Source organism: Sturnira hondurensis, unplaced genomic scaffold, assembly GCF_014824575.4.
Source record: "Sturnira hondurensis isolate 20B ecotype Veracruz unplaced genomic scaffold, ASM1482457v3 Scaffold0000780, whole genome shotgun sequence".
Taxonomy (NCBI): Eukaryota; Metazoa; Chordata; class Mammalia; order Chiroptera; family Phyllostomidae; genus Sturnira; species Sturnira hondurensis.
Genome location: NW_028073411.1, coordinates 19,469,104 through 19,493,180, shown reverse-complemented (window position 1 = coordinate 19,493,180; position 24,077 = coordinate 19,469,104). Strand labels below are relative to the sequence as shown.

Sequence of the window (24,077 nt, the reverse complement as noted above, 5' to 3'; positions counted from 1 at the left end):
GAGAAGCCCCGCCCAATCAAACTGGGTGGGACCGGTCGGGCTTTACAAACAGGAAGTCCCTGCGCTTTGGCGAAGTGCAGAGCCCTGCTGGGGGCTCGGAGCTGGCACGTGACCAACCGCCCCCCCTGCAGGCACCTGCTCGCGTCCTGCAAGGCTGAGGCTGTTTCCAGATTCTGGAATGTGCATTTTTATGCCTTTGCACAACCTAGTTAAAAACGACAGAAGGTGCCCTATTCCATTTTCGGATGGAAAAACAAACACAACATGCAGATAATCCAAATGAAAAAATCAGTGTGCTGTAATGACATTTGTTTTGCAACATTGGAAGCAGCAGATACTGAATATAATTTGCTTAAATCATAAATACTGAGACTGAAATGTGCACGCGTCAGTCACACGCAGGCCCGACGACCCGGAAGCGCCCCGCGCGCAGGCGCGCGCCTGTGCAAAGTGCAGACCCTGACGCGGCCCGGCGGCCTCAGTACTCCCACTCATCGGACTTGAGGTCCAGGTAGCTGAGGATGCTCTGTGCCAGCTTCACGGCCTGCTTGCGCGCAGCCTTGCACTTCTCCTCGCCCTGCGGGTCCACCGCGTCCAGGGCCAGCAGCTGCTTGGTGAGCAGCTCCTCCAGCCGGATGTAGTTCTTGTCGGTTCGGTTCCCGTCAAAGGACAGCACTTCCCCCAGGATCTCGGACAAGTGGCCTAAGATGTTCCAGACAGCTCTGTGGGACGGGTGCTCCTCGCCCGTGAACGACTTCCTCTTCTCCAGGGCCTCCTTCAGGTCTATGTGTGTGATGAGCGTCTGCACCGCGATCACCGCTCTCCTCCTGGCCTCGCGGATGCACGGGTTCCTCTCCAGGCTCACCTGGTCCAGCTGGCCGATAAGGCCCTGCAGCTCCGTCTTGGAGCTCAAGTGCAGCTCAGGGGGGCTCTGGGCTCGCAGCAGCTCGTCTTTAACTTCCCGCATCCTCGCGAGGACCTTTTCTATTTCTATGATGGAGTGATTCTGCCCCAGGTCGAAGGCGCGGGTGGCGTCTGCCTCGTCCTCTAGGTCCAGGTACTTCAGGAGCTTGTTGATGTCCTCCACGACCTCCCTGCGGTAGTTCCGGACGTCGGTGCGCCCGCACACGTCCAAAGCGTCCAGGTCCGCTGTCAGCCCCGAGAGCACGCAGGATAAGTGCCTGCACGTCTCGTCGCCGCTCACGCCCATGAGCAGCGCGATCAGGGTGCCTCTGGCCTTGTTCACCTCACACATGACCGCGTTGATCCTGGCCACTGAAGGGTGCGCGTCCTCAGGCAGCGGCAGGGACGCCTGCTTCCTCGTGCAGTCCTCGATGATCTCCTGCACCGCACAGATCTTGGCGAGGGTGTGGTACCGCGCCTTCCGCAAGGAGATCTTCCCGCCGGTCTTCACGTGCGTCAGCCGCAGGATGACGTCCTGGATGCCTTCCTCAAACTCCCCGGTCTCGCAGGTGCCGCCACTGTAGAACGGCACGATCTTCTCCTCCACCAGGGACTGGGCTTCTTGGAAGATGTTCTGTATTTCCATCCGGTGCGGGTGGCTCGCGTTCTGCTCCAGCTCCTTCAGGAGCCGCTCTGTCTCTTGAGCCGCCCTCTTCCGGGCTTGCTGGACATCTCCTCTCCCCTCCGTATCGACAGAGTCTATTTCAAAAAGCTGTTTCATTAGCATCCTCTCCAAGTTCTTGTAACTCTTGTCATTTGGCAGGCCGCTGAAGCCGACAACTTGCTGTTCCATACTTTTCACTTCCTTCTGGATTTCCTGCAGCCTGCGGATGGAAGGGTGTTGGTTTCCCATGTCCATGCTTTGGGTGGGTTCGGTTTCACAAGCACTGAAAGAGGACGAGAACGACAGCTTATTACACGGCAGAGTCTCTGCAGAATGGCAGCCACGTATTAATTAATGGATTCTAAAATGCTAATTTTGAAAGGCTGTGTTCAAAAAGGCGGGTCACTACTGCAGTTCAGGAACAGTGGGCGCAAGGGCAGGAAGAAGGGACTCACCAACTCCCGCTCCTGAGAACCACCCACACAGACCAGCGCCCCGGACTGGAGGGGTGACTGTGGTCCGCCAGCTGCAGCTCCGGCCCGGGATGCCAGTCCCTCCAGCGGCCACCAGAGCAGCAGGGCCCTCTTGCTGCGTGGGGCCTGAACTCACCTGAACTCGCCTGACCTCTCAACCCGGACCACGCAGGCATCTTAGTCTAACACTAGATGCTGCTGGTTGGCCCCGGCGGGGCCAGTTTGTGGAATGTAAACCAGCCACTCCGCGGCCTTCCAGGCTGACCAGCCTATCTCGGCTTCCATCTGGCCAAAAGCTATCTATGTCTGAGTTTCCGGAAAAAGTAATTCTAAGAGAAACATACACCCGCAGTTCCCAGACACCCCTGAAGAGCCGCTTCCAGGGTCCTCTGTTCCCCCGGCACCTCACAGACCTTCCCTGCGAGATGTGAAATTCCCCAGGGAGGGAAGGGCGCGGGGTTATGCCAAGGGGTTATACCATCTTGGGCTTTGGAAGCCTCCTACCTCCCCGGCCCTAACATGCTCCCCTCCCCTCCCCCACAAAATGTGACAACTGAATAACGAGTTCACTAGCCTCCCGTCATGCTCCTGGGTTTCTAGGAATCAGCTCACTGGAGAGAAATGGATAATCGGTGGAAACCAGTCCCTCGCGGGTGTCCGAGCCACGAACACGCCTCTGGAGGCCACGAAGGGCAGGCTGCCCGCTTTCTTTCCTCCGCGTTCCGCTTCCCGCCCGGCACTTTACCCAGAAGAGAGCTATCCTGGTTTGGTCTCGGCTTCCCGTAGGTGAGTGGCGAGGTGGAAGATCAGCCCTTTACGGGGTGCGGTACCGGCCCTGGGCCCCAAGCTGCATCCCTCTCGCCCCTCCCGGCTAGGTCTGAACCGGGCAGCGGGTGAAGGGGCCGGCGGTGGCGGTGGCAGCTACTAGCTGCGGCGGCCGCTCCGAGCGTGTCGCCCGGGCCCCGGACGCGCTCTCCAGCCTGACCTCACAATGGCCCGCGAAGGAGGGGGCGGCAGCGTTCCGCCCGCCCAGGGAGCAAGCGGGAGGAGATGCGGGTCCCGCTCGGAGATCCGGCCCCGCCCGGCCCGCGACTGATCCAGAGGCCCCGGCTGCGCCGAGCCCCGCGAGCGCCAGACAGGAGCCGTCCTCGGGGTCCGCGCCTGGGGTGGGGGGGGCACACCGCCCGAGAAGGAGGAAGCTCGCGCTGCCGGCGCGCCGCGCTCACCTGGGCCGCTTACGCCATCGCGCGCGCCTGCGCCTTCCCGCGTCCCGCCGCCGACTTCGTGTGACTCCGGGGCTCCCGCAGTCGCCGGCCCAGCAGCCCCGCCCCGGGCCAAACGCCCACGATCCTGCGAAAACGTCCTCCGCCGTCGGGTCGCGCTTCGCGCGGAGTCCGCTTCTAGTCGCCGTGCCCAGCCGCCTGGAGTGGCCGCCGCCAAGAAGCGGCTGCTGGGGCCGCCCGCGCCGTCCCGCCGCCCCCGCAGCCCATTCCACCCGGGGAACAAGCACAGTCGGCCCGCAGCTCCCCGCCCTCTGGCTTTGCGACCTGTCGTAAGGCAGCTCGGCGCGCCGTCGCGACTGCGCCGTGGGAGCCGGGGGACGCCGCGGGCCATGGCCGCCTGGCGGGCCTTGGGGAAGAGCCGTTATGCTCCTCTGAGCCGCGCCTACGCCGGCCGCGGCTGTCGGCTCGCCCCGGAGCGCGGCGCCGAGTGCAGGGATGCGGCGCCCAGCCGGGTGAGCGGGGTTCCCGGAAGGGTTGGGCCGGGAGGGGTGCCGGCTCAGGCCGCGCCCCTGGGACACCTGTGCCTCCCGCAACCTGAGCGCCCCGCTGCAGCGGCCGCCGCTGCGCCCCCGAGTCCCGGGTCCGCCCTTTGGTCTGGGGAGCTGGGCCGCCGCGCCCGCGCAGGCGGTGGGCTTGCTGCTGTCGCAGGGCCAGCTGGCCGTTGGTACGTGCCTCGTTCCTCCTCGAGGGTAACTGTTCCTTGAAGAACTGTTGAGGCGTACAGTATGTTTTTTTTTTTTTTGTCTGTATTTGGATTTCGTTAAGATTTTTAGTGCCAAGAAAAAGACCGTTAGTGCTTTTCCTCAAGCGCTGGCAGACTTCGTCATCGTATTTTGTAGGACTTCACGTTGACCCCTTTTTCTTCTTTGGAAACTGCGCAGGTGCGTGTATTCCTGGCCAAAGAGCCGCCAAGGCTTGTGTCCGTCAGGCAGGTTCTGTGAGTCGCACTTCTCCGGGGAGGCGTGTTGTGTTTCGGGGAGGCGGAGGCCTTTATTCCAGCAGCCACGTGAAGTGTTGACTAGTGAAATAGTTCAACAAGGCACCCGAACGCCGCGTTTGCTGATGGGCTAACGAGGGGGCTGGAAAGCCCAGTTGCAACAATCATTAACGAAGGGTACAAAAGAGTCCGTATGAAGAATTCGAAAACGTGTCTACCTGTGAGTTTTCGTGCCCTTTGGTCTGTAGTGACTAACATTCTTTTGTAAATGTGGCTTTGCAAGTCTGTCTGGGTGACAGTTTAGAGGAGTTGCCAGGGCTGGGCCCCTGATACTGGATGGCAGCTCTGACCTGTATCATACACGGTGTCACCCCACCTAGCACCCCACTCCTGGCACAGAGAGGTCCTGAGCAGGTTCTGGAAGTGCTCTGGCAGGGCAGGCAGTGCCATCCTCCAGGGGCGCTGATCCCCAGGAGGGACCCCTTCTGTCTGCTGTCGCAGTCCAGTGCTGTGACCTGCCTGCGAAGGTGGAGCTAGCCACCCGTGCGAAAGACCCTGCCCAGCTTCAGCATGACGATGGCACTGGTGGTGTTTTTGGGGTGGGCCACCTTATCCTAGATATAGCAGGGGTGGAAAGGGGCCATTTTCACCTGGGGCGGCTGGTGTTGCGTTTCTGTCCCATTTTTGTGTGCCTCCTGCTGGGTTCTAGTTCCTACTAGAAAAGTGTCACAGAACCTGGGCTTGGGCTTGGGCGCTCCGCTCGTAAAGAAGTGTTCTTGAGCTGCTTCCTGCCTGCTGACCCCTCATCTGTGTAGCTTAATGTCATTGTTTTTTTAACTTGTCTGCACATCTTGATCATGGGGAAGACTCTGAAGGCCACAGCGCGCCCTGGCTGCTGTGGCTCAGTGGACTGAGCGCCTGCCTGTGAAGTGGGGGGTCGCCGGTTGATTCCCCATCGGGCACATGCCTGGTGTGGGCCAGGTGCCCAGTTGGGGGCATGCGTTTCTCTCCCTTTCTTTCTTCCTCTCTTCTCCTTTCTCTAAACATAAATATAATTGATTTTTATTTAAAAACATTGAATCAGTTGGTTGCCTTTCGCACTCCCCCACCGGGGACCTGGCCTGCAACCCAGGCGTGTGCCCTGACCGGGATTCGAGTTGATGACCTTTCACTTCACAGGCCAGTGCTCAATCCACTGAGCCATACCAGCCAGGGCATAGGGCCCAGGATTCTGATGTGAGTGCTCTGGGATGTGAGTGCTGGGCACTGTGCAGTTACTCATTTGTTGGTTTCCATGGTTGGTGTAGTCTCCCCTCCCTTCCCCCGGCCTTCCCAGGTTTATCGAGGTGTGACGTCAGGACTTTAAGGGTGAATCTCCTCGGCTTTCTGGTTGGAGTGCCACTGGACACCTGCGGGGTGCTAACATTTGTCTGTCTGGGTTTGCTGGCCTTTGTGACGATGTTACAAAGGTTAATATTCATTGAGCACCTGCAAGTGCTGTTCCGAGAGTCCCACGTGGTTCGACCTACAGCCCCTCAGAGTTCACGCAGTCATTGCTCTTGCCACCCTCATTTTACAGGTGAGGCAACTCGGGGACGGGGAGACTGAGTGCCTTTCCCGAGATCATCACATCTGCACACAAGAAGTGTGTGTGTGCGCGATGGTTACATCCAGAGGAGAGAGAATGAGCTTTTTCTTCTGGTGACTTTTGCATCAGAAAGAACGAAGAAGCAGGCCCTCTGTGTGGACGGGTAGCACTTACAGGTGACAAAGAATGGAAGTCTGGTCTCATGGTTTGCTTAGATTTTCAGTACGGAGAATGCTCTGCAAACCCCGGAGTGTGGAGTACACATCCTAAGGAGGAAGTTGAAACTCAGAGTAGATGAGACACCAGCGGGAGGTCTCATGGGATTTTAAAGTCAACGTGGCATTTGTAGTACAAAGGGTTTCAGCAAATAGTTGGAAAAATTAAAGCTGGAGGGGAAGACTTCAAAAACCATGATCCACTCCATTGTCATTAGGGTGAGGAATTAGAACCCAGAGCGGTTGGGTGACATGCCTGGTGATGCGCCATGGGGGCCAGCGCCCGTGAGGTTTCTTGCTCTCTTAGCCCAGGGTTCTCATAACAGGGCCCCCCATGCCCTAGGAAGTGGGGGAGGCATTTGCTCTGTGCAGAGGTGACTGGAGACTTGTCCCCTTGCTGAATGCGGCTGCTGGGAAAGGGACACTGGCCCTCGTGGACTGAGCGCCTTGTGGGTTGGAGGGCTATACACACCCACTGGCTTGGGGCGTGCATGGAATTCTGGGAGAGGGCTTCTGAAACCGGGTGCAGGAGGGCGGGTGGTTCCGTCCCCTTTTTTGGGGCGGTGTCAGTGGTGGCCAGTGGGGCCGCAGCTCTGGCAGCCTCCCCTGGGGCAGCTGGATAGTGACGAGACCTGCTTGGCCACCCAAGTTCACGACACCTGGGTGGAAGAAGGGCTTCCTGGCGCAACCTTGGACTGTGCTGGCCGAGGTGACAGGGTGGCTTCTCTTCGGGCGTCTTGGAGGGACCAGCTGTGAGGCAGACGCTTGCCATTGTTCCCAAAGCCCTGGTGATGGCAGCCAGCGCTGGGAGCGTGCGTTTGCTCCCCTGTGGTCTCGGTTCTGGAACCTGTGTGGGCGCAGTAACGGCAGATCTTTCAGCTGCTATTCCTGATGCATCCTCGGACTGACTTCTCCGCCCCTGACTGTTGTCACCCAGCTGTTTTGGGCAGAAACTTGCCATTATTTAAGATTCTTTTCCACCAAACTCTATCTTCGGAGGTTCGCTGGGAAGGTGGTGAGCACCCCCACGTTGGCCTTGGTGACTTTACCAAATGCTTTTCTTCACCCAGTGGAGCGGCACAAGCTGCCCCTCTGTGTCTGTGCGGAATTACACTGGCTCACGGGCTCTGTTCCTGCTACTCAGGACCCTTTGAAAGTGCGTGCAGAGATCGACAAAGACAAAGCTTCGCTCTGTATCCATTACCCACTTCTACAGTGGCCTGTTGGTGGCCGTTTATCTAATCCTGACCCCCACCCCGCACCCCACCTGGGTCCTGGGTAATGCAGTGGCAGTCATCAGACATTGAACTTCATCTGCAATTATTTCAGTACCTTTGAGAGATGGGGACTTAAAAAAGATATGTAAACAGAATGCCATTGTCACACCTAAAAATATAATAGTAATTCCTTAATTCCAGCAAACAGCAATGGTCAGATTTTTTTGGATTGTCTTAGAAATGTCAGGAATGGCTTTTCTTTAGAGGTTTGTGTTATTCTCATTTAAGAGAGAGACAAGCATCAGTGTGAGAGAAACATAGATCGGTTGCCTCTGCACGTGTCCCAACTGGGGATCAAACTGACAACCCTGACCTGTGCCCTGACTGGGAATCGAACCAGTGACCTTTCGGTTTACAGGGCGACCCTCTATCCGCTGAGCCACACCGGCCAGGGCAGGACTATTTTCTTCTACAGTTTGTTTTTGTCAGGGTGGAAAAAGGTCCACATGTTATGATTGGTTGATGTGCTTTTATTTCTCTTAATCTCTAGGTTTTGACTCCATCCCCTTCCTGTAAAAAAAAAAAAAAAAAAAGCAGGGACTTCCGCCAAGATGGAGGCGTAGGTGGAAACACTGTGCCTTCTCCCACAACCAAGTTTGAATACAACAAAGGTTTGGAGAACAAAGACACAGCCAAAGAACAGAAAATTGGATTATACGGAAGTCCAACAACTACTAACTGTTCAACCGGGATGGTAAGAGGGGCGGAGCCAGCAGCGGAGCAGGGTCGGGCAGGACAGGTCCCCCGACCCAGGCGCGCAGGCAGCCCGGAACCAGTCAGGGTGCAGGGCAGACTGACCGTGGTAGCACATTCGCGCACAGTGAGACGGACCACACAGGCCCCAGGGGGCGAGGGCTGACGGTGGTGGCACACTCGCGTGCAGTGGGACGAAACACTTGGGCCCGGTCACCGTGGCAGCTGCTGCACCTGTGGGGGCCGCGGCAGGAGGCTGCAGACGGGCTGTCATTGCTCCTCCCTGACCCCGCCCCCACATACAACGTCACAACCCAGTGACTTAGTTGCCCTGCTCTGGTGAACACCTAGGGCTCCGATCCTGCTACGTAACAGGCACGAACAGCCCAAAAGATGGTGCAAGAAGAACTCAAAGTCCCAGAGCCGATAACTCTCAGCGACTGAGAAATTGCCAGCCTCTCAGAAGCACAATTCAAGACACTGTTTATCAGGATGCTCACAGAACCGGTCACAAATTAGAGGAACATATGAAGGCTAAACTAATTAAAATGAAGGGAGATGTCCAGGAAACCAATAGTGATGGAAAGGAAACTGGGACTCAAATCAAGGGAGTGGACCAGAAGGAAGAATGAAACATCCAACCAGAAAGGAATGAAGAAATGAGAATTCAAAAAAATGAGGAGAGGCTTAGGAACCTCCAGGACATCTTTAAACATTCCAACATCCAAATTATAGGGGTACCAGAAGGGGAAGAGGAAGAGCAACAAGTAGAAAACTCATTTGGACAAATAATAAAGGAGAACTTCCCCAGTCTGGCAAAGGAAACAGACTTCCAGGAAATCCAGGAAGCTCAGAGAGTCCCAAAGAAATTGGACCCAAGAAGGAACACACCAAGGCACATCATCATTACATTAGCCAAGACTAAAATGAAGGAGAGAATCCCAGAAGCAGCAAGAGATAAGGGGACAGTCACCTGCAAAGGAGTACCCATCAGACTGTCAGTGGATTTCTCAAAAGAGACCTTCCAGGCAAGAAGGGGCTGGAAAGAAGTATTCCAAGTCATGAAATCCAAAGACCTACATCCAATATTGCTTTATCCAGCAAAACTTTCATTTGGAATGGAAGGACAGATAAAGTGCTTCTCAGACAAGGTCAAGTTCAAGGAGTTCATCATCACCAAGCCCTTATTACATGAAATGCTAAAGGGACTTGCATAAGAAAAAGAAGATGAAAAATATGAACAATGAAAGGACAGCAAACTCACAGTTATTAACAACCACACCTAAAACAAAAGCAAACTAGGAGGACAGCTAGTTCAGGAGTGGAACCATAGAAATGAAGAACACATGGAGGGTTAGCAGCAGGGGAGTGGGAGGAGGGGAAGGGGGGAGAAGGTACAGAAAATAGCATAGACAGTAGGTAGAAAATAGGGGGGAGGGCAAGAATAGTGGGGGAAATATAGAATCTAAAGAACTTGAGACACGTGGTTATAAACTAAGGGGGGAGAGTGGTGGGGGAGGGAGTGTGTGGGGGGAGGGGAATGAAGGGGGGGAATAGAACAACTGTAATGGTATAATCAATAAAATATATTTTAAAAGTTTATTTGGGGAAGGGAAAGGACGTGCCCTTTCAAAGTCCCTGCCGCCTGGATCTTTCTGGTTGCGTCCCCATGGTGTGACTTAACATGACCATGTGTCTCCTGTGAATTGACAGCTGTGTCCTGGAGCCTCGTCCTCATTCATACTCGACTTTTTTCTTCTTCTGAGAAGACTGCTCCTTGGTGCTGTGTTGCTCCATCCGGACTGATTGCTTTTCTGACGTTAAACCATCCTTGTACCCTGGTATCAAGTCTTCTTGGTCCCGAGGTGCCGGCCCTTTGCCGGGTGTGCTGGTTTGTCTGGGCATCTCCAACCCTCTAGAGGAAAAGGGGGGCTTTCAGCTCCCCCTCAGAGGAGTCAGGACTGGGACCAGGGACCAGGGATGCCCTCCAACACTCTGTCTGTCAGTTCCATTCCTCTCACCCTTGCCTGTTGCTGGGACTCAGGTGCTCTGCATGCTGTACTTGGGAACTTGTGGGGAAGAGGGTGCTGGGTCCTCACCCTGAGTCCTGGCTTCTGGAAGGGGAGGCCCCAGGGTGGGTGTGTGCTGGGGGCCTCTGGGGCCTCTGGGGCCTATGGGGGAGCAGAGGGCTGGAGCCTGGCGGCTGGTGGCTGCCCAGGAGAAGCTGGCAGGTTACAGGGAGGGACAAACGCTGGAAGCTGGGCTCCCAGGCGCAGCCCTGGAGGGGACCTCAGACAGGTGAGAGCACGCACCACCCCACCCACGGGCGGGCGAGGCCAGGGCTGTCAGGTTGCAGCGGGTCTTTGTGGGCAGGCCCCCCCCTCCTTCCGCCCCGCCCACCTCCTCCTCTGGGGAAGCTTGTGCTGCAAGAACTGTAAATTACAGTAATTATCCACACTTCAAAACGATGTTTCCTTTTACAAGGACTTTCTCCCTTGTCCCCCAAGTCCCTTCTCCCTTTGAAAAAGCAGTTCTTGGAGTACAGAGGCAGGCGAGATGTTTATGCGGAGCCCAGAGGAACAGCCCTCCCAGCTTGTAAGGGAAGCTGAGGACCGTGTGGTGCTTGCTCAGGCGACTTGCCAGGAGCCGGGACAGGCCGGGACCGCTGGGGCGGCCCCTGTAACGCTTCCTGGTGGGGACCTAGGAGGGGTGGGGGCTGGGGCCAGTCTGGGAAGGTGGAAACCAGGTGAACAGCACTGTTGGGGTGGGGGGACTCGTCCCTTCGGCCCCTCGCTGCTGGCAGAGCTGACTTCTCGGGGCAGGTGCAGTGCAGGGCAGGAGCCCTGTCCTGACGAGAGCGCTGCCACTGCTCCCTGGGGACCTCTGTGGGCACCACCTTCGGTTTCTGAGAAGGGCCGGGGTTGGGGTGGGGGGCAGGTCCAGAAAAGGTTGCAGAGGGCAGTTTCTAAAAGTGCTTTTTCCAGTTCACAAGCCAATAGGCAGCTGTGATTGGACACCGTTCTTGGAAGGATGGGTGGTGACGTGCAGACCCGCAGAGGGCAGTCCTGCCTGGGCCTCCTGAACGGGGCGCTCAGCCCGGAGCCGACCGGTCTGGTCCGATCTGCGGGTCCGAGGCGCTCCGGGTCTGAGCAGGCAGTGACTCTGCCAGTGGGGCCCTGTCACTCCCTCTCAGGAAGGGTACCCTCCTTCCTGCCCACGGGGCCAGGCCAGCCCTTCGCCTGGAACTTTCCACTTGGGCTGCGCCTCTTAGGGGCCCAGCGTTACGTCTCAGTGACACCAGGAGAGGCCTGTGGAGCTATCAGACCGAGGTGGCGATGGCTTGCTGAGACCTCGAGTCTGCGGGAAGGGTGGAGCAGAAACAAACTCACCAACGACCAGCCGCTGTGGAAGGGCACTCTTTCTTTCCAGGGCTTTATCTACTTTCAGACAGGGGAAGGGAGGCAGAGAGGGAGAGAGACATTAGTGTGTGGCTGCCTCTCAGGCGCCCCCTGCTGGGGGCCTGGCCCACAACCCAGACCTGTGCCCTGACTGGGCTTCAAACTCAACCCTCTGAGCCACAGCACTCCTGACGCGCGGGGACTTCTGGCCTGCTCAGAACTCCTGGGCGTTCTGAGGCCAGTTCATCAGTAATTGCCGTATCTGTAAACTTTCACCTCTGTCCACCAACTCGTTCATCTAAATCAAGCTTTTTGAAGATGATGTGCAATTAATTGACTTTATCAAGGTGTGATTTATATGCACTAAAATGAATACACCTGCCGTGAAGGTGCATTTGATGCATCTGACAGGTATGTAAATCTTTGCAGCCCCCACCCCAGTGAGATCAAGGCCATGCCTCCAGGCTCCTCTCCCCTTACCCCAGGCAACCTCTGGTCTGGGAACTGGAGCCATGTGGTCTGCCCTCGTTGGTGCCTGGCTCTGGGTTGTGTTGGGACCCTCCACGTGCTGTGTGGGGGCCAGCGGCTTGCCCTGCCTGATGCTGAGGGACTTGGTCGTTCCCGGAGGGGGGGTCCCCCCAGGGGCTCTGCAGGGCTGGCTTGTTAGAAAACAAGGTGTGGAGACTGCTGACTTGAGTTGTGTGTTCCCCTGTGAACTTCGGTTACATCGATCCTTCAAAAGACAAATGGAAAGGTGGTCCTTTGATCAACTGAGTAACCTTTTAATTTTAGAATCAGCCCTGGCTGACTTGGCTCAGTGGACTGAGCACCAGCCTTCGAACCAAAGGGTCATAGGTTCAATTCCTAGTTAGGGCACATGCTTGGGTTGTGGGCCAGGTCCCAGGTTGTGGGGCACATGAGAGGTGACTGACTGTTGCTTCTCTCTTTCTGTCTTCCCTCCTCCTCTCTCTAAAAATAAATAAAGTTTAATAATTTAAATTTTAAATAATTTAAAAATCAGGCTTGTTGAAATCCAGTTTACATTCACTAAAATTCACTCCTGACAAACACGCACACCACAGTTCAAGTCATGGAACATTTTCATCGCCCTGGAGACCCCTTTGTACCTGCCCAGCCCCTCCGTCCCTCAGAGTCACTGGCAAAGGGTCATTCGGGCGCTGGGTGGTGGCTGCTGGCGTAGTGCAGCGCGCCTGCCTCCCCCGGGCTGCCTGAGGCTCTCCGTGGCTGAGCGGTGTGCTCGAGTGTGAGCACACGTCACTTTCTGGAGGAGGGATGTCGGGCTGCGCCCAGGTTTGGGTGGTCATGAAGAAAGCCCCTTGCAACCCTCACATACAGGCTTTTGTGAGGACTCTTCCCTTGGATAACAACCCCAGGGGGCAGGGGGATGGGGGGGCTGCATGGGGGGGTGTGGTTTGATGGTGGACTGCCAGCCTTTGGCCCGAAGGTGCACCCCCTGGGGCCTCGTGTAGGCATGAGGTTGCCCCCGTCCTGCACACGGCTAGGTGGTGTGAGCTTGTTTTGTTATTTAGTCACAGCAGTAGGAGTACAGTGGTTTGTCACTGAGGTTTTGATTTGCGTTTCCGAAATGACCGATGATGTTAAGCATGTTTTTATATGCTTATGTGTTGGTTATGTATCTTCAGAGATTTTTATTTTGATAGTTCGCCTCTTTCTTTTTTGCTTGTTCAGAGGCAGCTGCTTTTCTTGGGGGTTATGGATTGTGGGCTGGCTTCATTCAAAGCTCACACATTGGACCTTGAAGTCACCTTCCACTCCCATGTAATTGACGGTCTCTAGGTTCAGGCGGTTGGGGAACTTGAATGTGTGTTCATCTGGCGGCTGGATGGCCAGCTCTGCCTGGCCGGAGCTGATGCTGCCTCTGCGACGCCTCCAGGCTGGAAGGGGAAGGCAGCCCCCCCCCCCCCCCCGCCTTGCTGCTGTTGTGCAGGTTTTGGTGGCGTCCCTGTGCACCTTGAAGCGGGGACCGAAGCGCAAGTGCAGATTGGTGATGTCTGTGCCCAGGTTCCGTGGGAAGCCTGGGGCACCAGGGCCGCCTTGCCCCACTCTCAACACCCTCCCCAGGGTGAGGTTCACGTCGTGCCTGCAGGCGGGGGCGGAGTCCTGGGGACCACCGGGCCGGCCGGCCGAAGACTCCCTGCCCGTTTCTGACTGGGCCGCTGTTTTTTTTTTTAGTATATTTTATTGATTATACCATTACAGTTGTCCCATTCTCCCCCTTCACGCCCCTCCACCCTGCACACCCCTCCCCCACCATTCCCCCCCTTTTGTTCATGTCCATGTGTCACAAGTTCTTTATTTCCCACATTTCCCAAGCTTCTATATTTCCCACATTATTCTTGCCCTCCCCCCTGTCTATTTTCTCCCCACCGTCTATGCTACTTATTCTCTGTACCTTCTCCCCCCTCCTCCACCTCCCACTCCCCTGTTGCTAACCCTCCATGTGATCTCCACTTCTATGGTTCCACTCCTGATCTTGCTGTCCTCCTAGTTTGCTTTTGTTTTAGGTGTGGTTGTTAATAACTGTGAGTTTGCTGTCCTTTCACTGTTCATATTTTTTATCTTTTTCCTTAGATAAGTCCCTTTAACATTTCATGTAATAAGGGCTTGGTGATGATGAACTCCTTGAATTTGACCTTATCTGAGAAGCACTTTATCTGCCCTTCCATTCTAAATGAAAGCTTTGCTGGATAGAGCAATCTTGGCTGTAGGTCTTTGGATTTCATGACTTGGAATACTTCTTTCCAGCCCCTTCTTGCCTGGAAGGTCTCTTTTGAGAAATCCGCTGACAGTCTGATGGGTACTCCTTTGTAGGTGACTGTCCCCTTATCCCTTGCTGCTTCTAGGATTCTCTCCTTCATTTTAATCTTGGCTAATGTAATGATGATGTGCCTTGGTGTGTTCCTTCTTGGGTCCAACTTCTTTGGCACTCTCTGTGCTTCCTGGATTTCCTGGAAGTCTATTTCCTTTGCCAGACTGGGGAAGTTCTCCTTTATTATTTGTTCAAATACGTTTTCCACTCGTGGCTGTTTCTTTCCCCCTTCTGGTACCCCTATAATCTGGATGTTGGAACGTTTAAAGGTGTCCTGGAGGTTCCTAAGCCTCTCCTCATTTTTTTGAATTCTCATTTCTTCATCCCTTTCTGGTGGGATGTTTTGTTCTTCCGTCTGGTCCATTCCATTGATTTGAGTCCCAGTTTCCTTTCCATCACTATTGGTTTCCTGTGCATTTCCCTTCATTTCAATCCATTTAGCCTTCATATGTGCCTCTAATTTGTGGCTAAAATCAACCAATTCTGTGAGCATCCTGATCACCAGTGTTTTAAATTGTGCATCTGAAAGACTGGCTATTTCTTGGTCACTTAGAATTATAGGCTCTGGGGCTTTGAGCTGTTCTTGAGTCATAAGGTTTGGTCTGTTCACACCTGCTATGTTTGAGGAGCAGAGCCTCAGGTGTTCACCAGGGCCGGGCGACCCAGCTGCTGGGTTGTGACGCTGTACGTGGGGGCGGGGTCAGAGAGGGGAAAAAATGGCGCTTTGCTCCGCTCCGCGCTCTCTCAGATTTCTGTCCCTTCTGCAGCTTCCCACAAGCAAATTGGGCCCCTCTGGTGCTGGTTCCTGGGTGTGTGGGCCCGTGTACTCTCCAGGTCCCTGTGGGTCTCTCCAGTGAACTCTCTGTGAGCCTGGGAGCCTCTCCCATTCCCTCGACCCTGAGAAAGTTTTTCCACTTGTTGCTTTCAGGCTCTAATTCCCGTCACTGGGGCCCTAGCCTGCGCAGTCTGTCTCACTGCTCGCTCCTTCGCTCGGTTTATCTGTGCTCGAATGACTGCAGTCAGCCAGCTGCCCTGCGCCCTCACTGGGTCCGCCCGTCGCCACTCCATGCCTGGGATCCACCAACCACCTCCGCCTCCGCCTTCACTCCTGGGTCCGTGGAACCTAATGGTCTTTCCAGCCCGACCGGGTCTGCTGCTGACTCTGCCCCTCTTACCCATCTGGCTGGGTGGTTCTTTGTTGTCGGGCTTCCCTACAGTTCAATTTTCACTGTTTTGGCTGCGTTTTTGTTTCTAAAACTTTGCTGTCTTTAAATTTAGTTGTGGGAGGGGGCACAGTGTTTCCACCTACCCCTCCATCTTGGCCGGAAGTCCCTGGGTCGTCCGTTTTTTTACTGAGTTTTAAGGGGACGTAACGTGTCCTGGAAACAAGAGCGCCTGTGTGTGGGTCTGCCTGTGTTTTCTCCTGGCCTGTGGGTCGTCCTCAGTGGCTTCGCCGTGTTCGTCGGAGAGCAGACAGCTCCTCTCAGCGCCGCCCAGTCAGCTGGACTGTGTTTTTGGTGTTGAGGAAATCAAGGCCTCACCCCAGATCGTGCCGTCTTCCTCTGTGACTCCCAGGTTGTACAGATCAGGTCTTGCACTCAGGTCTGGGGTCTGCCGGGAAGAGACCTTTGCATGTGGTGCGAGGCCCGGGCTGAGGGTCCGGCACGTGTGTTGAATCCATTTGCCGTGGTGGGAATGTGTGTGTTTGTCACAGACAGCCCTGCAGGGTGAGGACGCCCCCAGGACCTCCTGTCAGCCTGGACTGCGCCTTCCCAATGCCGGAGGGCTGTCTGGCTGACTGTGTGCATTTTGTTGCAGGCCTCGGGGTTCCGCCCTCCTAGCCAGTCTCACCGCGACTGGATTGGACCACCAGACAAGCTTTCCAACCTGCGGCCTGTCCATTTTTACATCCCCAAAGACGAATCAGCAGCGGAACAGAAGCTCAGAGAATTAAGACAAGAAACCCAGGAGTGGAACCAGCGGTTCTGGGCCAACCAGAACGTGACCTTTCGCAAGGTGAGGGTCCATGTCCCATGGGGAGGAGCAGTGACATGGGTGGCCACTTGGGGGTGCTAAGTCCTCAGTGTTCGCTTTGTCTCTCAGTGACTTCGGGTTCTTGGGAAGCCCCTGGTTCTGTGCTCTGGGCACTTAACTCTTGTTTCTGTCAGGTGACCGGCAAAACTGGTTTGCTCGCATGTTGCTGGTTCCCAAGAACCTGCCGATGCCCGTGTCTCAGCCCTCCCCCACACGCCTGTTCGTGTGTGGATGTGTGGGTGGACTTTGTACTATTTTTGTCAAGGCTGAGGTTTCCTTTTTTAAAGATTGTATTTATTTATTTTTAGGCAGAGCGGGAGGGAGAAAGGAAAGAAGGGAAACATCAGTGTGTGGTTGCCTCACATGCGCCCCCTACTGGGGACCCAGACTGCAACCCAGGGGTGCACCCTGACTGGGAATTAAACCTGCAACTCTCTGGTCTGCAGGCCGGGGCTCAGTTCACTGAGCCACACCAGGCAGGGCTGCATATACTTTTTGAAACAACACGTAGCTTTACCTGGAATGTATCAGTCAATCGTGGGGTCACAAATCCTGAAACTTTGGAGGAGGGGAAGGGAGCAGCAGAACCTGAACACTGGCCACCGAGGTTCCCGGAGATGGGGGCTTCTGTGGTGCGTGCTCGTCCCTCCTGGGCACACAGACTTGTGCCTCCTGCCGGCAGCACACTTGTGAACCAGCTGCGTGGGAAACAAGCACAGCTGCCCTCATCCAGCAGGAGAACATCTGGGTTTCCTGGGTCCATCTGCTTGGGTGGGCTGCGTGGAGCGGGGTGGCCGCATCTCGTTCTGTGCTCGGTCTGTAGACAGTGCCTCCCAGAGCAGGCTGGTAGCTCGCTGTCGAGTTTTGTCTCAAGCAGGAAACTCGCGAGCACAGTCAGAGAGTGGACCAGAGGCTTTGAGAGGCCATTTCTCTGGAAACCCATGCCTGGGCCTCCCCACAGCGCTGTGTCCTGGCCGGGGAGACGGGAGACAGAGGGCATTCCCATGTTGTCTTCTTTCAGGAAAAAGAAGAGTTTATTCACTCGAGACTAAAAGCTGAAGGCCTGGGACTGAGAGCCGAGTCAGGTCAGTTCGCTTGATCCATTTCTTGGGCAAGTGACCGCATGAGGCGGTGAAAATGGGAGGGAGGCCAGGGGCCAGTCAGGGTCCCCCGCTCTGTGCGACAGCTGTCTGCCCGCCTCCTACTCCCTCTGGTGATCCTGGGTCATTTCTGACCTCCCCCCAAAAACTTTCTGGTGAGAAGTCCGAAACCATGGACCCCAAAAGCCAAGTCTGTCCCTGGGCCAAGGCACTGGCCCATCCTCAGCCTCGCCGGGGCCCTTCTAGAGTGAAGGGCAGGGGCATGGAGTGACCCCGTGCTGGGCTCATTGGCTGGCTCAGCCCCTCGAGTCGGAGTCGGGGTGGCTGAGCTTCCAGTTCTGGCTGTGCTGGGCCCTGTGCTGAGCCCACCTGTGTGTGTCCGTTTTCCTTTCCGAGTGACCCACAAGGTGGTTGCTGTTCCTTTTACATTCACAGGTTGGGGGGGGGGGGGGGGCGTGTCATCTGACCAGAGTGCAGGGCCCTCGGCTCTGACCTGGGGGGTCGGGCCCCGAGGATGGCCCCAGTGGTCCTCAGCTCTCCTGCGCTGCTGTTCTGGCCGAGCTGAGGAACAAGGCCTCCGGCCCTCTGGGCCATGGACCTGCATGGACCAGGGCCAAGGTCAGAGGGTGCCAGCCCCCTAGGTCTGTTGACAGGGTCAGGCAGGGTCTGGCGGGCCCCTTCGGGGGCTGCTTTGGAATCAAACCACCCTTCATGGGCAGGAGAGGGCATTTTGAGTCCTGTTCACAGTGTCAAGGCATTCCTACCAAGGGCATGATGCAATGTCCCGGGCCGGCGTTCACCGAGAGTTAGATTCACTTGGTGTTAAAGCAGGAGAGGGAAGCATCGTCAGCCGTCAGACGGCGGCCAGATGGGGAGGTGGGGGGCAGGCTGTCCCCCCCCCCCCCGGTGGGCAGAGGACACTATGGGTTGGGCCTGCAGACACGAGGGAGGGAGCATGTTCAGTAAATGACGTGGTGGAAACCAGTTACTTTGGTCCAGAAGAACTCACTTGGTTTCCTGTCTCTATGATACAAATGTACCCCAAATGGGTCAAAGCTGATTTTTTTTCATTTTTATTTTTATTTTTTAATTTATTTAACTCTTGTTCAAGTACAGTTTTCTTTTCTGTATTCCCAGCCCTGCCCCACAGTGCTCCCCACCTCCCTCCCGTCTCCGCCCCCCACCTTACTGTCCATGTGTCCTTCATTCTTGTTCATGTGAGTCCCTCCCCTTTTCCCCTGTGATTCTCTCCCCTCTCCCCTCTGGACCCCGTCAGCACGCTCTTCATTTCAGTGTCTTTGGTTACATTTTGCTTGCTTGTTCATTTTGTTGTTTAGATTCCTGTTAAAGGTGATATCATATAGTATTTGTCTTTCACCGCCTGGCTTATTTCGCTCAGCATAATGCTTTCCAGTCCCATCCATGATGTTGCAAAGGGTAGGAGCTCCTTCTTCCTTTCTGCAGCATAGAATTCCATTGTATAAATGTACCATAGTTTTTTGCAAAGCTGATTATCGAAAGTCCGTTGTTTGTGGATTAAAAGTTTAGACACGTAGCTCCCAGCTGCAGAAAGTCTAACAGGCTGAGCTGACCGTTCTCTGGAGGAGCGGTGTGCTGGTGAGGGCACCCTTTGGCCTGTCTGTGGCTCCGACCCAGGACCCTACACACGCAGCCTGGCAGCCCAAAGGGAACCCCGGATCCCCACCCTCTCGTCCCAGTTCCTCTGACCCCACCGCTCAGCCTGCTCTGCTTCCCCCTCCGTTCGTTGCTCTCTGGTGTGAGGAGGCAGCCCGAGGCCCCAGGGGCCAGGCCATGCACTGGAAGCAGAGGCCTGGGGGGGCGGGGGGCGTGGTTGCTGAGTGTGGCTGCCACCAAGGAAACTGGAGGCCCTGCAAGGACAGCGCCTGGTAAACCCGAGGGCTGAGGGCCAAACTGTCGTGTCCAGGAGACGAGCTAGGCGTGAACAGCATGCTGGTAGGGGGCGTGCAGCTGGACTTTACAGAAAGCCGAGCACAGGCGTAGACATGACCACACACCGGTGGACGGTGCCGTGACCACCAGGGGGGAAGTTGCTGGCCCCGAGTCCTACAGTGGGAGTCATACAGTACAAGTTGAAGCCGGCCTGGCCTGGTTCTCTGCGTCTGGCCCTCCCAGGGGCGGGGCCTGCTTCCTGTCACCAAGGCCTAGCAGTGCCACAGCGGTACCCGGCGCCGTGCACAGGTGTGGGGTGTGGGCCGGTGTTCAAGGTGCTTCTACTTGATGTCCAGCATCGGCCTGTGACCTGCGTGCCGAACCTGGGCCTCTGCTGTCCTGCTGGCTGCTGGGATGTGGGGCTGCTGGGCTGGCCCAGCGGGGACTCAGCTGCCCCTCAGGAGGTGCACTGTGGGGACCCAGGCCCAGAGATGAGAGAAGCCATGGCCCCTCCGCCCCGGGGAGCCACTGACTGGCGCTGCTAGGTGGACCCTCACACTCGGTTCCACATGAGTGGCGACTTGCCCACGGAGGGGGTGTGCACACGTGTCCTGCAGGTGCTGGCTGGCACCCCACGCCCTGCTCAGGAGCACTGAAGCCCTCAGGGGCTGCAGCCTGGGTGCCCTTCCTTGGCCCCGCCCTCCCACTCTGGCCCCGCCCCTCCACCAGTTCACCTGCTTGCCTCTTAGGCCTGTGCAGGTTCATAGCCCCTGATGGTTTTTTCCCCATTCTGTGCCTTGTGCGACCCTGGTCATCCTTGGGGACCCAGCTAAGACGTCACCTTCTGAGGCCCTGGGTTCCCGTGGCTCCTCGGGCATCAGGTCGTTCCTTTGTTTCCTCCCGGCCTCCATCTGCGTGGTCACTTGAAGCGTTTGCCGAACATCGGTGCAGATGGGGCCTGGGGGCCCACTGGGGCGGGGGGCCAGGCAGCCAGGCCTTTCCTGTGAGGAGCGGGTGTGCTGACCTGGGGCTGGTGGCACCAGCAGAGCAGCCACAGAGGGTCCTCAAATCCACGAGTGGGGGCCTCTCACCCCTTCCTTGTGCTGGTCTCTGCTTCCTCTCAGATCATTCCCAAATCATTTGTTCTGTTTGGTGCTCTTGTCAATAGAATTGTTTTCTTATCCTCGTTTTCAAATTGTTTATTGCTGGTGTGGCTCAGAAACACAGTTGGGTCCTGGCTGGTGTGGCTCAGGAGATTGGGTGCTGGCCTCACTCCTTCCCTTCCTCTCTAAAGATAAATAAATAAAATATTTAAAAAGAAATTAAAAAAACACAAAGAAACAGAGTTGGATTTGTGTGTTGGTCTGGTGTCCTGCAACTTTGTAAGCTCTTTTTTTTTCTTTATTTATCTTTAGAGGGAAAGGGAAGGAGAGAAGGAGAGAAATATCAATGTATGGTTGCCTCTTGTGCGTCCCCTGCTGGGAACTGGCCTGCAACCCAGGCATGTGCCCTGACTGGGAATGGAACCAGCGACCCTTTGGTTTGCAGCCCGTGCTCAATCCACTGAGCCACACGAGCTGGGGCCTACACTCATTTGTTAGATTGATAGTTGTGTATGGGCTCCTTTCCCTTAAGTATTAATGCTGAAGTTGACATTTACTTTCAGGTCAAAAAGCGACATTGAGTGCTGAAGAAATGGCTGACTTTTACAAGGAGTTTTTAAGTAAAAATTTTCAGAAGCACATGTATTATAACAGGTAGGTGTTTTCTCTTTCTCCTAAAGATTGTAGCACTGTGTCTGTACTGGGTGGGGTTTTTTAACCTGAATTTGATGACGTTCATGCCAAAGGTGGAAGTTGCCGTAAACTCAGATTTGCACTTTCAGAGAAGGTTGACGCTGAAAGCGACTGGCCAGCCACCCTGGGGTGCCTGGACTCCCCTCCAAGTGGAACTGGCTCAGGGGAGGGGCAGCCCTGGCAGAGCCCGGAACTCTCGGGTCTGAGAGTGAGGGGCTCCCTCAGGCCAGAGATGCTGCCAAAGAAACTGTCCTCAGCGGGTGAAAAGTATATAACACATAGAAACATCTCTGCAACCACAATGACACCGACAGGCGTGGGGGCACCTCTGGGGACCATGAGGCAGTCAGCTCTCTCTTCTGAAGATTGACAAAGGGAGGAAGGAGGGGACCCAGAGAGCACCAGGCCGTCCAGGGGCCCTGTGCCGGGCAAGGGCCACTTTCTCTGGAAGAGGTGGCAGCTGGAGCAGGAGCGCAGGGCCCGGAAAGTCACCTGTCCCTACGGAGGAAATGGGCCTGGGCACTGGTCCACCCTTGTGGCTGCTGGGACACCGGGGCAGGGGAGCTGACGGGGACCTCGGAGCGCACTGCCCTGTGCCCAGGGCATCCCTAGGCCATGTCTCTGAGGTATGGGCGGAGGGCCAGGCACCAGGGGGGCCAAGTCAGGCCTCCCAAGGACTGTGTCAGGACGATAGCCTGAGGCTGCACCCCCCAAGGGTGGGGAATTCTGCAAGACAGAGGATCCAGTTTCAACAAGGAACCAGAATTGTGGGGAAAGGTTTCCCTGCGACGGCGCGCAGACCATGTCTGCGCCCTGACTCGGGCAGACACCTGTGGAGGGAGTGGGGCGGGGGTGGGGTCCTAGGTGGCCCTGGTCAGCTGCAGACTCTGTCAGGCGCTGGGCTGGTGCTGTGGCCCGTCTCTGGAAGAGGTGGGACGTGCTTCGCGTGCGTGTTTCCCGGTGAGATGGGCCCGATGCTGGAGGTTCGCTTCAGGCGGTGGCGGTGGCAGCGTTGAGTTGAGAGCTCGGTGGCCAAGGCCGGGTGAGCCCCCCAGGACAACGGGTGCTGGTGCCCTGGCTTGCAACTCTGAGCTGCCGGGGGTTGGGACAGGGGGACCTGGTCCTGCCCCTCCTGGGTTCTCTGAGCCTCACTTCCTCTCCCGGTGGCACTTGGGACAGGACCAGCCTCAGCCGCAGTCTGAGGCACTGGGGCCTCTGTCCTGCCCCCGTGTGAACACAGGAGGCGCTGCGTCTCCTCTTCCCCTGCCCCCCATCCTGTGAGGTCGCCTGTGGGGATGGAGCAGCATGGCTTCTCCTGAAAGTAAGGGCCTCAGTCTCGGCGAGATGCTGCTGCTTGTTTGTCTCCTGGGAGCCTTTCTCCCCCACCCCCAAAGATTTCATTGATTTACTTTTAGAGAGAGGGGAAGGGAGAGAAACATCGATGTGTGAGAGAGACTCCGCTCCTTGTCTCTTGCTCCCCTCCAACTGGGGGCCTGGCCTGCAGCCCAAGCTGCGCCCTGACTGGGAATTGAACCAGCAACCTCTCGGTTCACAGGCCGGTGCCCAGTCCACTGAGTTGCACCAGCCAGGGCTCCTGGCTGCCCTGCTCCTTCGTTCAGGGCACCGCTTCCCCCCTGCAGTGTCAGTGACGGGAACACGAGGGTGGTTCTTGTGTGGAGGGCTGTCTACCCGACCGAGCGGAGGCTGCAGGAGACGGCCTCTCTGCGCCTGGCTGCTGCTTCTCTGAGCCCAGTCGGTTCCGGGGGTTGCACAGCCTCACCTCGGTGCACTGGGCCGCCCAGCCTCCAAGGGCCAAGCGTCGAGAGTGGGGCATGGGCTCCCAGCAGTGGCCCAGCATCAGAAGGAGACGCTGTGGAGTGGGCTCTGTGGGGACGCCTGGAGAAGGACGTTCGGCGCTTTAAGGTGCTGGCACTCAGGGCGGCCAGGGCCTCTCACGGTGGCTTGCTTCTTCTGTCACCTACTGCCCGTGCGGGTGCCAGAGCAGCCTGGTCCCCACCAGCCCAGTCCCCCAGCCCCACCTCAGTAGGATGAGGGGATGCCGCTTGCCCCTGGGCTTCTGGGGCCTTTTGGCCCAAACCAGCGGTGATGGTAGAGCCGGCGGGATCTGTGTGGCTCGGGCACCCGCCAGGCAGGGCCTCCTCAGCCCGGTGATGCTCTGGTGCAGCAGGTGGCTTCCTGAGGGCGGAGAAGGAGGACGCCGGGTCCCCGTGCCCCATTGCCGGTACTGCATCCAGCGGGTCACTGTGCTTGTGGTTCTGTTTCCCCACAGGGACTGGTACAGGCGCAACTTCGCCATCACCTTCTTCATGGGCAGAGTGGCGCTGCAGCGGGTGTGGAACAGGCTGGGCCTGGGGCGGAAGAGGGCCCGCAGGTAGGGGCCTGCCTGCCCGCACCCAGGCCTCCCCTAGAAGCTGAGGTGGGACCTGAGAGCCTGTGAGTGACCTGCGTCCCACCCCTTCTCCCTGGGGCTCAAGTCACTGCAGAACCACCACAGGGCGAGCTGGGAGGAGGCAGGGCCTGGTGTGCCCAGGCCACAAGGCTTGTCCTGCTGGGACTCCCAGGTGGATCTTGGCTGTAGAAGGGCTATGATACCAATTTGAAGTAGAGGAAATGAAGACGTCAAATAAAATGTCACCTGAAAAGTCTGACTCCTTAAACACTGATTGGGAAGCTACTGCAGGGTCACTGGCCCTCGGTGACCAGTGACGCGGCCCACGCCCGGAAGTGCAGCTGCCCCCCACGCAGGTGGAGCCCCTGGGTCACAGGGCGGTGGCGGGTGGCCACCCTTGAGAGCTATGCTGCGTGTGCTTCACGGAGGCACACTCACAGGCTGCCCCTCCATGCTGAGTGCACCCGCTGTGTGCTAATGAGCTGGCTTGTGCTGTGTCTAGGAGCCGTGCGGCCCCGGGGGCTGCGTCCCACCGGAGGGGACA

General features: G+C 56.7%; 2 protein-coding genes across 8 annotated transcripts; one reads left to right on the top strand and one right to left on the bottom strand.

The window, feature by feature from the left end:
* Positions 1-274: 274 nt before the first annotated feature.
* Positions 275-3,347, bottom strand: BAG5 (BAG cochaperone 5). 6 transcript variants are annotated; one of them, XM_037047746.1, is made up of 2 exons: positions 3,267-3,347; positions 275-1,850 (listed from the first exon to the last, which is right to left on the bottom strand). In XM_037047746.1, the coding sequence occupies exon 2, from the start codon at positions 1,820-1,822 to the stop codon at positions 479-481; it is 1,344 nt and encodes a 447-aa protein (XP_036903641.1). In that variant the 5' UTR covers positions 1,823-1,850; positions 3,267-3,347; the 3' UTR covers positions 275-478. The 6 variants fall into 6 exon arrangements, with proteins under 6 accessions (XP_036903641.1, XP_036903658.1, XP_036903650.1 ...); XM_037047763.1 differs by lacking the exon at positions 3,267-3,347 and adding an exon at positions 3,026-3,162; XM_037047755.1 differs by lacking the exon at positions 3,267-3,347 and adding an exon at positions 2,786-3,011.
* A 285-nt stretch (positions 3,348-3,632) lies between these two features.
* On the top strand, positions 3,633-23,789 carry COA8 (cytochrome c oxidase assembly factor 8). 2 transcript variants are annotated; one of them, XM_037047863.1, is made up of 5 exons: positions 3,633-3,775; positions 16,101-16,298; positions 17,338-17,401; positions 20,994-21,084; positions 23,414-23,789. In XM_037047863.1, exons 1-5 carry the CDS (start codon positions 3,653-3,655, stop codon positions 23,517-23,519), a joined length of 582 nt encoding a protein of 193 aa, XP_036903758.1. In that variant the 5' UTR covers positions 3,633-3,652; the 3' UTR covers positions 23,520-23,789. The 2 variants fall into 2 exon arrangements, with proteins under 2 accessions (XP_036903758.1, XP_036903769.1); XM_037047874.1 differs by lacking the exon at positions 23,414-23,789 and adding an exon at positions 21,177-21,311.
* Positions 23,790-24,077: the final 288 nt, after the last annotated feature.

Bases quoted from the DNA above. Each gene is read 5' to 3' on its own strand.
- COA8 (XM_037047863.1), top strand. From the start codon at position 3,653: ATGGCCGCCTGGCGGGCCTTGGGGAAGAGCCGTTATGCTCCTCTGAGC. The intron at 3,776-16,100 runs GTGAGCGGGGTT...ATTTTGTTGCAG, and splicing joins GGGATGCGGCGCCCAGCCGG to GCCTCGGGGTTCCGCCCTCC. The intron at 16,299-17,337 runs GTGAGGGTCCAT...GTCTTCTTTCAG, and splicing joins AGAACGTGACCTTTCGCAAG to GAAAAAGAAGAGTTTATTCA.
- BAG5 (XM_037047746.1), bottom strand. From the start codon at position 1,822: ATGGACATGGGAAACCAACACCCTTCCATCCGCAGGCTGCAGGAAATC.